We start from the raw sequence: 14,552 nt of genomic DNA on the forward strand, positions 1-14,552 counted from the left end.
GTGCTGTCCAGCGGGGGTTAATGGATCCTGAGAGCACAGCGGGAAGGGCTCTGGAGCCTCTGGGATCTGGGAGTGCAGAAGCACCGAAGGGTAGAGAACCTGCTCTGGGGAGAAGCGCAGCATTAGTGCTGCTCGGGAGTGGCGGGAGCATGGGCAGGGACCAGGTCACCCATTGAAAGACCAAGTGCCAAGCTGGGCAGCACCAGGGAGCCTTAAAGGACTTTATGCTGCAGGGGCTGGCGGGATGGGATGAGAAGGAGCCCTCTGGCTGCAGGGCCACTGTGGCTCCCTCGACCTGTTCCCCTCACCCTGTTCTGCCCCTCCCCTTGGCTTTGTGCCTTTGCTGGATGCCCATCCTCATTCCCATGTCCTCGCTCTGGCTCTTCCTCTTGCGTTCGTTCCTTTTGGGTACCCTCTGCTGCACCCCTCTTCCTCTTCTCCATGCTCTCCTCCATCCTGGTATATCCATTTGCCTCTAGCACCCTGTAGGCAGCAGCCTTCATTTTGCTGACCCAGCAGAAACCCGCTGACCAGGAGACCCGTTACAGCGTGTTGCTGTATTTATAGCATCCACATTTACAGCAGATGTGCTGTGCCATCACTCCCTGTGGCAAATTTTGGGTCTTTGTGGAGATGTTGAGCCGAGTCCCAATTTAGAATGAGCAGCCTGCCGGGCGCGGTGGCTCACGCCTGTAATCCCAGCACTTTGGGAGGCCGAGGCGGGCGGATCACAAGGTCAGGAGATCGAGACCACGGTGAAACCCCGTCTCTACCAAAAATACAAAAAATTAGCCGGGCGTGGTTGTGGGCGCCTGTAGTCCCAGCTACTCGGGAGGCTGAGGCAGGAGAATGGCGTGAACCCGGGAGGCGGAGCTTGCAGTGAGCCGAGATCGCGCCACTGCACTCCAGCCTGGGCGACAGAGCGAGACTCCGTCTCAAAAAAAAAAAAAAAATAGAATGAGCAGCCTAAGCTTGCCGAGGTTTCTGCACTGTGTTCTGTGCTGCTTGTGTGCTTTGTCGTAGCTCATAGTGCTGTGTGTATTCCGGATACCGCTACAGGTTGTTGACTGGATGAAGGTTCTGCGCTCTCATTCCTGCTTGCAATTTCTCCCAAGATTTTCATAAAGACTGTTTTGTGGTTATCTTATAAAATTGTGATCTATAACACACAAGTATGTAAGACAAATATTTACTTATAAATACATTAGAGATGAGGTCTCGCTATGTTGCCCAGGCTGGAGTGCAGTGGCCATTCAGAGGTGCGATCCCACTCTGGAGTTGCACTTGCTTTGTTTCCAGCCCGGGCTGGTTCACCCCTCCTTAGGCAACTTGGTGATCCCCCACTCCCAGGAGATCACCATACTACTACCAGTCTCGGTGCAGACACCAGATCGACATAGCACACTACAGCCCAGAACGCCCAGACTCAAGCCGTCCTCCTGCCTCAGCAGTAGCTGGGACCACAGGCACGTGCCACTGCGCCTGGAAAAACTAATAAAGCCAGTACCGCTTCCCCCCAGGGTCGACACTGCCAGCCCTCCCAAACCTCCTGAGTGCCCACCCTTATCTCAGCCTTCTCCGGCCTCCCCACATAACCCTGAACTCACGGCAGTCCCTTCCTTGCTTCCCTTTGTAGTATTACGCCAGTGTAGGGGTGCATCCCTGGGTAAGATAATTTAGGTGTGCTGGGATTTGAACTTAGGAGCGGAAGGTCAGCTGTGTGCGTTCTTGACAGGCTCCTTTTGCACAACCTTATGTCCCCCAGGCTCCTCCCTGTTGCCACGCATGGCTGTGGCTCTTTCACCTCCATTGCCGTTTAGAATCCCAGCATCTGTGGACCCATTCTGCTGATTTGACTGGTTTCCCCTGGACACTGTTTTCGCAGCCTTGGTCATCTATAATTTCCTGAGCCTGTGCTATGAGTACCTAGGAGGAGAAAGTTCCATCATGTCGGAGATCAGAGGAAAACCCATTGAGTGAGTATGGAGTCTTCCTGGAGCCCTACACCACCCCGTTTCCTGGGCCTTGTGTACCTGGAGCTGTCCTGGCACCAGCTGGACACAGACCATCTCTGCCCGTGACCTTGACCTGCTGTGCCTCGCCACATTTCCTGAGCCATTCATTCTTCTTGGCGTTTAGGAGGGCCTCTGCGGCTCATTCTCTCTCTCTCTCTTCCGGTCTCAGTCTTAGTGCTTTCCTGTCTGTTTCTGCCTCCTGCAGTTTTTACATTCAGAGCTTTCCAAGTTGGTTTGTCACCCCAGGGCCAGTGCAGCCCTGTGTCCCTCCGCCTATGGCACATGCAGATGCCCTGCCATACCTCTCCCTGTGCTTGGCCTCGGGTTCAAAGTCTGCCCGGGATGTGTGCCCCAGCTCCTCTGGGTGGACGGGAGGGCGGCCTTCCCCACCCCACCGTTCCTAAGTCCTGGCTCTTCACTCACCGCTGCTGCCTCCCATGCTTGTCTCCTCCAGGTCCAGCTGTGTGTATGGCACCTGCTGCCTCTGGGGGAAGACTTACTCCATCGGGTTTCTGCGGTTCTGCAAACAGGTGTGTGCCCCCAGCAGCTGCCTAGGTCAGGAGGAGCAGGGTGGGGACTGGGAAACCCTGCCCTGGGCTGCCCTGGGCCCCACCTGAAGAGGTTCCCTTTCCTATGAGGCCCCCCAGACCCCCAGCACCCCAGCATCCAGCCCCCGAAGCTGTTAGGCGGGCACCACATTAGCAGGGTGTGCTTGGAGGGGCAGCGACCGGCATCCTGGGAGTGTCTGCTGCATTGTGGGCAAGAGCTGAGCCCAGACTCTTGCTCGTGTGACCAAGTCTTGGTGTGTGTGAGAATCAGAAGTGGTGCATGGGGATTCTAGAACCTCCATTTGAAAACTTCTCATCAGCTACAGCTAGGGGGCAGGAGGGTTTTGGCATTAAAGACACACGCTAGAACAGGCCTGTGCCATCTCTCCCTGCATTTCCTGGTTGGCAGTCCAGCCGCTCTAGCTTCCTGGGCTGACCTCCGTGTGATCTAGAGTAACCTGGGCGGAGGCAGTGTGGTGGGGTCACTCAGTGTGTGGGCCTGGGTGTCTGACCATCCGAGCCTGATTTCCAGCTTTTCTTCTGACTGTGTGACCTTGGATAATTGGCTCACCCTCTCTGAGCTTTAGTTTCCTCCACTGTAAAATGAGTGTAATGATACTCCTCTCGAGAGATGGTTGTGAGGATCAGATGAGGTCATGGATGTAGAGCTTTCAGCCCGGTGTGGCGGAGCCCACGGCCTCCTGTTCAGGGAGGCAGAGTCGGAGGGGATCACGCCCAGTCTTCATGACCTCGTCTCCTCTGGGGCTCTGTAGGGGCTCTGTCATGTCAGCCTCTCCAGCTTCGCCAAGAGTAGTCACGAAAGGATACGAAACCCACAGCCAAGTCACTGTGGCTTGGGCAGGGAGGTCAGGGCCTGCTGCTCCCTTCTGTGCAGGGCCCAGGCCACAAGGCGGGCACACCCACAAAGCCTCTGCCTGGCCATGCCAAGTCTCCAGTTCTGCTTCCAGACCTTCCTTCCTTAGCATGTTCCTAAATTCAGAATCTCACCACCGGACCTGCGGGGAAAGAGTTAAAACTATCCTGGGTTCAGGGTGGGGCATTGAGAGCCATTGTTTACCAGTTGGTGCAGCCACCCAGGTTCCGGCCAGCTGTGACTCACCGCCTCGTTTGACGATTATATCGTCTACAAAGTTTTGATTTCATGATTGTTAGCTCGGGTGGCCTTGTTCGAAATGATTCCCCAGCCCTGTGGGCTCAGACGTTCTGCTCTTGTTCCTGACGGTGGCAGGGAGAGATGCAAGAAGTAAGAGAACAAAAGAGGCCCTCTTCCTTTCTTTACGAAGGCGAGAGAGCACACCCCACAGCTTTGTCCTGGGCGCACAGAGACGGGCCTTCGACTCCTCAGGGCCAGCGCTCAATATCCAGATCTTCTGGAGAGATGCCCTACTTAAAGCAGAGATTCCCGATCACCACTCACTGCCCTAGCCCGCAGGAGAAGCTCTGGAATGGAGCCCTGGAACCTGGCACGTGTCTAAAACTCCCCGGGGGGTTCTGATGTCCAGCCCAGCCTGGGAACTGCTGACTGGTCCAGGGTATGGTGAGGTGATGATTCTGGGGCCTACTGGCCTGGGCTCTGCTTCTGCTGCATCAGCTTCTCTGTGCCTCAGTTTCCTCATCTGTACCGTGAGGATAATGATAGCACCCACATCAGGGGGCTGTCATGAGTACTAGGTGAACTGACCCAGGGAAGCACCAGCCTGCTGCCAGGCTCATAACTAGAATTCACTCATACTGCCGCTCTTCCCTTTTCCCAGGCTCATAACTAGAACTCACGCAAACTGCCGCTCTTCCCTTTTCCCCAGAAGGTGCCAGTCCCACTTCTTCTAGGCGGGATGACAGGGCCAGGGACGTTCTTTGGGGCTTTCTGGGAGTGGGACTACACGTCTGCCCCATCACACAAGCCCCTCCGTATGGCAGCCCCATGGTGCGGGCTGCCTGGGGCTCCCCTGCAAGCCTGGCTCAGATCCCTGGTTGGGGCAGAAGCTGCAGTTTCCACAGATCACTGTTCCCGCTCCAGGCTCCTCGTCCTTTTTTCAGCTACACTAGCTGAGCCTTTTGGATTGGATTTAACCACCCCCCAGCTCCTCAGGAGGGGCCTTAGGGCTTAGATTTATTTGCTTTCAAGATAATGGTGATACTAGTGATGTTATGGGCACCACGGGTCCTCCCGTAGGGAATCGGGAAAACCTGGCTGAGGAATTCTTTCCGTGGCTCAGCCAACTAGCAGGCGCCGTTAGTGCATGCACAGAGGCGGGACACTCCCGAGAAGACACTGCGCTTCCTGGCTGTGCCACCCCGCAGCAGTGGCCCTGTGGTGTGGGGAGTGACTACGTCCTTTTCACCAGGGAGTCTGTGCTCAGAGGCCAAGTGACTGCCCAAGCTGTCCCCAGAGTTCAAACTCAGATTTCGAGACTGTGGAGCCCACGTGCTCTGGGGCTACATTTCCTGAGTCACCTCCATCCCCAGAGTGACCTGTGCTCACCAGAAACCCTGGACCCAGATCCAGAGAGTGGGGCCAGGAACCGGACAGGGGGTGGACCTGGAGGATGGGAGGAGGCCCTCACCTGTGCCGGCTACGCGGTGGCTGGTTCCTTGAGCGGGGCCCCAGCCTTGCTCCAGGCACCAAGGTCTCTAGGACCTGGCCCTGTCCATTTCCTCGGCCATCTCTCCAGTGCGCAGCCCCTTGCACTTGTCCACCCTCTACCTCGGGGCCTTGGTGCAAGCTGCCCCCTCTGCCTGTCGAACCTTTCGTCTCCAGCACCCTCCTGATGGTCCTGGCTCGAGAAGCTTCCTTGTGTGCATCTCCTGTCCCCCGCCTCCATCATACCCTGCCACGCTGTTCCTTCCTTCCTCCACATGCTCATCTCACACACGGCATTGCGTGGGCTGCATCTCCTACATGTTCTGCCCTCTGCCCCATGCAGACAGCAGTCCCCTGGGAGCAGGACACAGAGCCATCCCCCCATCCCCCCCATCTCCTCTCTCCTTCCATCCTTCCATCCCCTCCATCCCTTCGTCCCTCCAACCCCTCCGTCCCTCCGTCCCCTCCGTCCCCTCCGTCCTCTCCGTCCCCTTCATCCTCTCTGTCCCTCCATCCGGCACAGTTCTGGCTGCCAGAAGCAGAGCTTGCTTCATGCCTTCTGCGTTCCTCCTCCACACTCAACCTCCTTTTCCCCCCGACAGGCCACCCTGCAGTTCTGTGTGGTGAAGCCACTTATGGCGGTCAGCACTGTGGTCCTCCAGGCCTTCGGCAAGTACCGGGATGGGGACTTTGAGTAAGCAGCGGGTGCTCCCCGGGCTGTGTGGGAGGAGTGTTGGCACAGGCTGGTGCCTTGGCTGAGGGAAGGGGGCGGCCAGAGTGGCTGCACAGCCGTGACCTTCCTGGGTGCCTGGTGCTCACGCCCCCCTGAAGTCCGAGCCCAGCAGTGGACACCCTTGCAGTTGGCCCCGCTGCCGGCCCAGGAGTGAACCATTGGCAGCAGTCACATTCACGTCCAGGCTGCAGAGTGGTACCGCGAAGGGATGGGCCACAAAGGGACAGTGACCACTGCTGAGGCAGGGAGCGAGAGGGTCAGAGCCCCAAGAGGTCGGCTCAAGTCCACAGGTACATAAGCCCCTGCTGTGTAAATTGACCACACGCGTTTCATTCTGGGCTTAGTGAAAATGACCATGTGGCTGGGCACGGTGCCTCACGCCTGTAATCCCAGCACTTTGGGAGGCCAATGCTGGTGGATCACCTGAGGTCAGGAGTTCAAGACCAGCCTGGCCAACATGGTGAAACCCCGTCTCTACTAAAAATACAAAAAATTAACCGGGCATGGTGACGGGGTGCCTGTAATCCCAGCTACTCGGGAGGCTGAGGCAGGAGAATCGCTAGAACCCAAGAGACAGAGGTTGTGGTGAGCCGAGATCACGCCATTGCACTCCAGCTTGGGTGACAAGAACAAAACTCCGTCTCTCAAAAAAAAAAAAAGTGACCATGTGTCTAGCCCTGTGCTTTGAAGCACTTGGCACACACTGTCTGTAAACTGCACAACAGCCCTACCAGGGCAGGTGAGCAAAGGGAGGTCAGGGGGATGCAGCCGACCAAGTGAAAAGGCAGCAGAGCTAAGCAGCGTCACCCACTTTGACGCCTGTTATCTGCCTGTCAGGCTATGGCCTCCAGGTCAGCCCTGGCTTCCACACTGGTGTCCAGTGTTAGGAGTGTGGGCACCAGGGCGTAGACAAGTCCATGAGTCACGCAGAGGCAGCAGAGCTGGTCTGGCCTGCAGACGCACCCCGTACACTCCCACCCCTGTCTGTCGCTTTGATCACCCCCTCTGTCCCCTTCAGTGGCTCTTTGAGCTCTGCTGGACATGTGGGGCTAAGAGCCATGGGGACTGTGTGTGGTGCAGTCGAGGAGAGCCCCTTCCCTCCAAGGGTCTGTCCCAGCCAGAAAATGCTCCCCGTCCTGCAGCGTCACAAGCGGCTACCTCTACGTGACCATCATCTACAACATCTCCGTCAGCCTGGCCCTCTACGCCCTCTTCCTCTTCTACTTTGCCACCCGGGAGCTGCTCAGTCCCTACAGCCCCGTCCTCAAGTTCTTCATGGTCAAGTCTGTCATCTTTCTCTCTTTCTGGCAAGGTGAGCCCCCTCCCAGCGCCTCGAGGCTGCCCATGCTGCCCTGTCCTCTGTGCTTCCTGCTGCCCCTTCTGCTTATGGTCCCTGGTGCCCGCGGGGCCTGTTCAGAGGGGCCTCAGCCCACTGGGCACTTGCTGGGGGTGAAATCTGAGCCCTCAGGGGCCTTTCCCAGGGGATAGGGGAGATTTGTCGGGGCCGCTACATGGATGGGAGGGCCTAGGAGACCCTGTGAAATCGCTGACATCTCAGTTTTGGTGGCTGGCAAAGAGCTGGGAGAGCAGGGTTTCCGGAGGCTGTGGCCTTGTGTCGCTACTCCTGCCCTACAGGAGCAGCTGTGGCCCTGCTTACATCCTTACTGGGGTGTGTGGGTAGCTGAGTGGGGCATTGTGGAAGATGGGGGACCAGGAAGGGGACCAGTCTGGGTCCAGACACCCATGCCTCCTCATCCAGGCATGCTCCTGGCCATCCTGGAGAAGTGTGGGGCCATCCCCAAAATCCACTCGGCCCGCGTGTCGGTGGGTGAGGGCACTGTGGCTGCTGGCTACCAGGACTTCATCATCTGTGTGGAGATGTTCTTTGCAGCCCTGGCCCTGCGGCACGCCTTCACCTACAAGGTCTATGCTGACAAGAGACTGGACGCACAAGGTATGAGCCAGGGTCCTAGGTGACCCCCACTGGGAGAAACAGGGAGCCCCAAACATCCCAGGGCCCTCCCACCTCCCAGCATCCTACAGGTGCGGCTGGGTCAGGACATGGGATCCCGACTCTATGTGCAGAAATGGGGCCACAGAGGTCGGGGAAGAGCAGGTGCCGCCAGCACTATGGATTCGGTCCTGGAAGCTCAGGCCACCTGTCTCTTGCAACAGATCCAAGTGTGGAGACCCAGGGATGATACAGACAGAGACTGTAATGAATAGACAAATTCCCTCGGGCTTCTGACACCCAACACTGTGGTTACCATTTTGTCCTGTAATTCCCTCATCTCATATACTATGTTTTAAAAAAAGAATATTTCTGAGAAACAGACTCGGATGGTAATAGGTTTTAACAGCTTTCTTTTACACCTGCGAATCTTCCTTCTTGCTAGAACGGTGGTAAGTGGCCCCAGTTGTACTGGAAAATGCCCTGGAGAGCTTTTGAAAGGGCTGATACCAGCCCCACCCTCGGAGATGCCGCTGTAATGGGTCTGGGCTGGCAGGCTGTGTGCTCTGAGAGTTCTGTGCTTTAAGCACTCCCAGGGTGGTGTGAATGTGCTGCTGCCGAGACGCTCCAGTGGGCCGGAAGGGCTGCCTCTGGCCACTGGGCAAACGGGCTTGTCCTTGGAGGATGGGGAAGAGGAGGCTGGGAAGGCCTGAGAATGACTGAGCCAGTGAAGGGGCAGGAGGAACTGGGGAGAGGGGAGCCTCCTTCTCTGACACATCTACCCAGGAGCCTGGCTGCTGCCAGCTGTCTGCCCAAGTGGCTGGAGGCAAGAAACCCACTTCCCCAGGGCCTACCTGCAGGCCCACACAGGCTCCGTGGTGGGTAGTGTGAGTGTAGAAATGTCTGCCTGCAGCGGGGCTCCCCTTCCTTCCCACCCCGCTTCCTCTGTGCCTTCCCTGGTCAGGGAAGACCTACTCTATGGCCCAAAGAGCAGGCGCACAAAGGCCAGGGCTTGCCAGCTGATGGCCCAGTTGGAAGGACCTAGCAAACACCCACCCAGCATTGAGGGCAATGTCCCTTAGACCTGGTCTGGCATACCCTGTGCCCGTAGGAACATCGTCCTGGGGCCTGGGGCCACCCCAAGGGGCAAGGGGGGGCACGGCAAAGAACCATTCCTGCCCCATTGGGTCTCTGCCGCCCAGCCTGAGCTGTCCCTCCACACACCGCTCCTAGACATACCCGCACCCGGCCGGGGAAGCCGCTTGCCCTTCTCTGCCTCCGCACTGGTCCTGAGCCCCTTGCTACCCTCTAACCCAGGCGCAGACCCTTAGCCCTCAGGATAGGCTTGGGTGCAGAGCTGGCTCAGCTGTGCGATCGTAACCCCTCCCTCCGAGCCTCCATGTCCTGGTCTGGGAAGTGTTGTGAGGTTTGTAAAATATGAGGTGCAGATGTGGCCCCAGGCTAGCCTGGGAAGAAGTGGGGATGGGACGTCCTGACCTAGACGTGGAGGCGGAACTCAGCCGCCAGGCGGATGTTTCCTGTTGGCGTGAACACCAGGGGAGGAGTCATCACTAGGTGGATATCCCCCCTGCCAAGCCCCAGGAGGCACCTGGAGCTTCCTGGGTGCCCTGTGGGGGCCTAGAGGGGCGGGGGCAGGGTGTGTGGTATGTCATGCTGGTGGGCCTCGGTGGTGGGCACACATTGTTCACTCAGCTGTCTCTTGTCTTCTCTATTTCTTCGGCTTCTCTCCCCACCCCCCTTGCCCTGCTTTTGCCCGGGGTTTGGCCGTGGGCAGTGCCAACATACGGCCCTTACGGTAGGTCCCGCTCTTGGTCTGCATGTCTGTCCTGCACGTCAGTTCTGGTCACGTCACTGGCATGCCTCTCTCTGTAGCTCCTCTGTGTTCTCATCTCCCCACTGGCACCCCTGGGTGGGAATGCCCAGAGCACCTGCCAAGGGCCACCCTCTGTAGAGCTTGCCTGCTTCCGTCCTGGTCTCTCGTTCTGGAATATGCCCCGCCCTCATCTGGGGTCACCGTGCTCTTCATGGGATATCGGGGCATTTCACGATGTTTCCAAGAGTTCACAAGCTGAGTCAGGAATCCTGGGTTCTGGAGTTAGGCTTGCCCCTTACATCCAGGTTTTGTTTCCTGGGCTGCTTTTCCCCTCTGAGCCCGTGAGGACGGGACGATTGATTAGAGGAGATGAGGAGGAAGCCCTCTTAGAGGGAGCCAGTGAGTCGCATCTGCTGCCCTGGGGGTGCAGGCCAGCCTAGTCCTGATGGGGCCAGCCCCTGGCCCACTCTTCAGCGTGGAGGGAGCACAGCACTTCCCCAGGTGGTGGGGGACGCGTCTGGCGCCTGTGGAACAGGGCACCCCGGCTTCCAGGCCCTCTGGCCCCACATGCCCCGACTTCAGTCGGTTGAGCCTGCCCTGGCCTCTCTGGGGCATTCCAGGCTCACTGCCCATAGCTCGCCAGTCTCTAGCCTCGGTCCCTCCCCCAGCCGGCCTGGCTCCAGTGGGGGGTTACATCTGCTCCTCTTCACAGTTGAGCCTCCCCTTGGGGCTCCTCAGCCAAAGGAGTCCATTTTTTCCTGCCCCTTTTCATATCCTGGACCCTATTCTCTGTCCCAGAAGGGGTGGTGGAAGGGCACAGCTTTGGGCTAGGGGGTGTCTGTCCCAGGATCACAGGCAGGGGCTGAGCAGCCTCCTCACCCACCCCTCCCGCCCCCTGCCCGGCAGGCCGCTGCGCCCCCATGAAGAGCATCTCCAGCAGCCTCAAGGAGACCATGAGCCCGCACGACATCGTGCAGGACGCCATCCACAACTTCTCACCCGCCTACCAGCAGTACACGCAGCACTCCACCCTGGAGCCTGGGCCCGCCTGGCGTGGTGGCGCCCATGGCCTCTCCCGCTCCCACAGCCTCAGTGGCGCCCGCGACAACGAGAAGACTCTCCTGCTCAGCTCTGATGATGAGTTCTAGGTGCGGGCTGTGGTGGCAGAAGTGCTGGTGCCGTAGCCATGGTCAGGCTGTGCCCCACCTCCAGCCACACCACCAGGCCAGGAGGCAGCTGGCACAGCACTCACGCCACCATTTATTTATTGGACCAGAAACACTCACATGTCACTTCCAGAGGACACGGGGACAGCCAGGCTCGCCCATGGGCCTTCAGGAATATTTATACACGGCCCAGCCTGCACTGCCCGGGCGAGGGCAGAGGACACTGGGAGCAAGGCTCATGCCCCTGCTGCCCATCCTGTGCTGGGGGCATGCTGGGACCAGCCGCGCCCAGGCCCCAATGCTTGTGTGTGGACCAGCGGCTGCAGCCTTCTAGCCCCTTCTCCCCGCGAGACTCTCAGGCTGAGGTCGGCAAGCCGTGGCCCCCACACACACCGTGCAATACCCTGTCTGACCTGGGCTCTTCCCGCCTGCATCCCTCCCCTGTCCACCTTTGTCCAGTGCTAGATTCACCTCACCCTGGGCAGGAGCGGGGATGTGGGCACTCTGTGGTCCTCCCCTCCTGACCTCCCTGGCATGCTGCAAGGATCAGAGCCAGACACCAGGAGTCACAGGCCCCACCCAGAAAGGGCATTCAGGGGCCTCTGGGCACCACTTCTGTTGAAGCAGGGGCTTCTGGCCCCTGGGTGTCCCCGCCCGTCATGGCCACACCTCTGCCTGCCTCATGCCCCTTCCCCCTGGCCTACCAAGGACAGCCCACAGCCCGCACTGCCGGCTCACCTGGGTCCTTCCTCGATAGCTTTGGGCAGAGCCCTTGCTTCCTGGCTGCTCCAGGGTTCAGGGGCTCCCAGCCCTCCCTCCCAGGCTGATGCTGGGTCCTCTCTCTCTCTGGGGCTTCTCCCTCCCATTTCAGGGGAAAGGTCTGAGTCTCCATGTTTCAGACCAGCTTCCGGGGGAAGGCAGTCTGGCAGGGAGGCTGGGAGGGGTGGCCACACGGTGGGGAGCTGAGAGGTGGGGGAATGGTCCCAGACTCCTCTCGGGGCCCCCATCTACACAGGGCCTGGTGTTCTGCCCCATCCGGCCCCTGGCCCATCTCTTCTGTGCCTTAGTCACATATGAAAGCGCCCCTCTCTGGCTCCCTGTCTGTCCCACATGCTCCCTGGGGCTCTTCGTTCAGCTGCTGGCGCTCACAGGATCCTGCAGTGCTGGGCCCAGAGCCCTCAGACAGGCCTCAGGAGTGTTCAGGACCACCAAGCCCCTCCACTCCCCCTCCACACCTCTAGACCTGGGGCCTCCGGAGCCGGAGCCCCCGGCAGGCTGGGCTTATACCAGCTCCTGACTTAGGAAGAGCCTGGTGTCACAACACATGTCCCTACAGGCAAAGTGTCCTGGCATCTAAAACCCAGATTATCCCTGGGTTTGGGCTGCAGTGGCCTCAAGAAGCTGGTAGGGTAAGGGAGAGGGACCCTGCCGGTGTTCACTGGGGATTGTTTCTTTTGGTCCTTCCTGGAATGAACAGGTTCCCTCCCTGCCACCTGTGAGGAGAGTCGGGGCCTGGCTGTCTTCCTGGCCTCCTTCCTTCCCTTGTGGCAGAGGCCTGCATGTGGGTGCCAGAGGCCAGCTCTCCCCCTCCGTCTTGGGGGGCCTGACCCGGGAAGGTGGGTGCAGACACAGGCTGAGGACCAGCCCTGGCCCTGCCCCTGCCGTCTGCTTTCACCAAGCTGTCTCCGACGTAGCTTCCCTTCTCCCTCCAGGCCAAAGTGTGCTGCTGACTCCCACCCCCTTGGTCATCACCTGCCCCAGCGTTGCTGTTTGCGTGGAGGGTGGGGGTGGGGGGAGCTCAGTGGTAGGGAATCAGCGGTCCCTGGGGTCATGGGAATGGGAACACGTGCCCAACCGCTCCATCCCCTCCTCCTCCTTAGGATGCATAACCTACCTTGTCTTTTTTTTTTTTTTTTTTTTTTTTTTTTTAATTTTCTTTCCAGATAGAGTAGCTCTTTGTACATAAGGAATACTTGAAAAATTAATTGTATGATGTATGAGAAGACAGAGTCTCCTAGTTTTGTATCTTGTTGTATGACTGCCATGAGTTCCACCAGAAAGCCACTCTATTTTGGTCTCTGTGACATTTTAAATGCGTGACAGAAGTGAGCAAATAAAGTGAGGAAGAATATATATATGAGATAATATAGATTGTATTGAAATCTCTGCATGTGGGTGAGGTTTTTCCTTCCTCCTCCCTGCCCCCTGTGTTGGGTTTGGAGTGGGTGTAGTGGCTGTGGGCAGGGGCGGCTTAGGAAACCCTCTCCTTCCTGTGTGTAACCTTTAAGTGATGGGGGTTCAGATTGACCGGGACCAAGGTCAAGGCCCAGGCCTCCCTCGGACAAAGGGTCTCCCCAGCCCCCAGGAAGCTCCCACCCCAGGACAGACAGCCGGGCTGCAGGTGGTCAATGCTCCTTCCCTGTTTGGTCAACCAGGTCGATGGGGCCCACATGCTGGCAGCCCCGCTCCTGCAGGCTTCTCCCAGGATTTCCTGGGATCCCCTTTCCAGACAAGCTTCCTGCATCTCTGGGCCCATCCTCCACCCTGGGACCCTCAGGGCCAGGGACCCTGGGGCAGGGGGCCTCTGGCCGTGGGCACAGTGCCTGGCCTCTCTGGTACTGCATGCCTTCTCAGGGCCTGGCTTGCTGCTGACGGGAGCACTCAGGAATGCAGCGTGGGTGGGGGAATTCCCGCCAGCCTCCCGAGGCGGGTCCTGCGTCCTCCCGCAGCTTCCTGCTGCCCTTCCCGCAGGACTGAACTCAGTATTTCAGGGTCATGGTCTTGGCAGGGAAAGCACCGAGCCCCAACCTGGAAAGGGGAGAAAGCCCCGTGGACGTGGCCGACCTATGCGATTTGGCCCTTTCCAGGACTCAAATCCTGCACCTTTGCACAGCTGGTGCCTCACCCCACCGGCCCCATACCCAGCCCCACAGTTGACCTCACCTCAATCTGTGCCACTGTCAATGTGTGTTCTGAGTGTTAAAACTTGCAGCCCGGCCGGGCGCGGTGGCTCAAGCCTGTGATCCCAGCACTTTGGGAGGCCGAGACGGGCGGATCACGAGGTCAGATTGAGACCATCCTGGCTAACACGGTGAAACTCTGTCTCTACTAAAAAATACGAAAAACTAGCCGGGCAAAGTGGTGGGCGCCTGTAGGCCCTGCTACTCGGGAGGCTGAGGCAGGAGAATGGCGTAAACCTGGGAGGTGGAGCTTGCAGTGAGCTGAGATCCGGCCACTGCACTCCAGCCTGGGCGACAGAGGGAGACTCCATCTCAAAAAAAAAAAAAAAAAAAAAAAACCTGTAGCACAGGGTCCCCAGGGTTTTTCATGCCTCATGCCCCATAGCATGTTCATTTTACAGATGGGTAAACTGAGGCTGTGAGAAATCAAATAAGTACCAAAGATCCCACAGCTAAGAACAGACACCTAGATTCAAACCCCAGTTGCCGTGACCCACAGACCACAGTACACTCCACTAGCTCCTTCAGGGTGCCTCAGAAGGGCTGGCAGATTGGGTTGAAATTAGTGACTTTGAGGCCTAGGACAAGACACAGGGTTATGGTTTAGGTCTGCAGACGGGCTGGGAAAGCCACTCTGCCTCCGTGGGCCTTCTGAAACATAGGGAAGATTGTTTCTACTTGCCTGTAGAAAATCAGACCTCAGTGTGAAAGTGCTGGAAAAATGACTCCGAAATCTGGGTTTT

General features: G+C 58.3%; 1 protein-coding gene and 1 pseudogene across 14 annotated transcripts in view; both read left to right on the forward strand.

The window, feature by feature from the left end:
• TMEM184B (transmembrane protein 184B) overlaps positions 1–13,015 on the forward strand; it is a 53,980-nt gene extending 40,965 nt beyond the window's left edge. For 6 of the 14 annotated variants that reach the window (XM_065522131.1, XM_005567307.4, XM_074003794.1 and 3 more), the window contains 6 exons: positions 1,886–1,976; positions 2,470–2,545; positions 5,768–5,859; positions 7,041–7,210; positions 7,658–7,852; positions 10,590–13,015. In XM_065522131.1, coding sequence (XP_065378203.1) covers positions 1,886–1,976; positions 2,470–2,545; positions 5,768–5,859; positions 7,041–7,210; positions 7,658–7,852; positions 10,590–10,831 — 866 coding nt within the window. In that variant the 3' untranslated portion in view covers positions 10,832–13,015. Of the gene's footprint in view, positions 1–1,324; positions 1,741–1,885; positions 1,977–2,469; positions 2,546–5,767; positions 5,860–7,040; positions 7,211–7,657; positions 7,853–7,941; positions 8,230–9,644; positions 9,666–10,589 lie in introns of those variants that run through there. The other 8 variants (XM_074003792.1, XM_005567306.5, XM_074003793.1 and 5 more) reach the window with 4 other exon arrangements.
• On the forward strand, positions 11,117–13,015 carry LOC141407835 (uncharacterized; annotated as a pseudogene).
• Positions 13,016–14,552: the final 1,537 nt, after the last annotated feature.

Source organism: Macaca fascicularis, chromosome 10 (genome assembly GCF_037993035.2).
Source record: "Macaca fascicularis isolate 582-1 chromosome 10, T2T-MFA8v1.1".
NCBI classification, from domain to species: domain Eukaryota; kingdom Metazoa; phylum Chordata; class Mammalia; order Primates; family Cercopithecidae; genus Macaca; species Macaca fascicularis.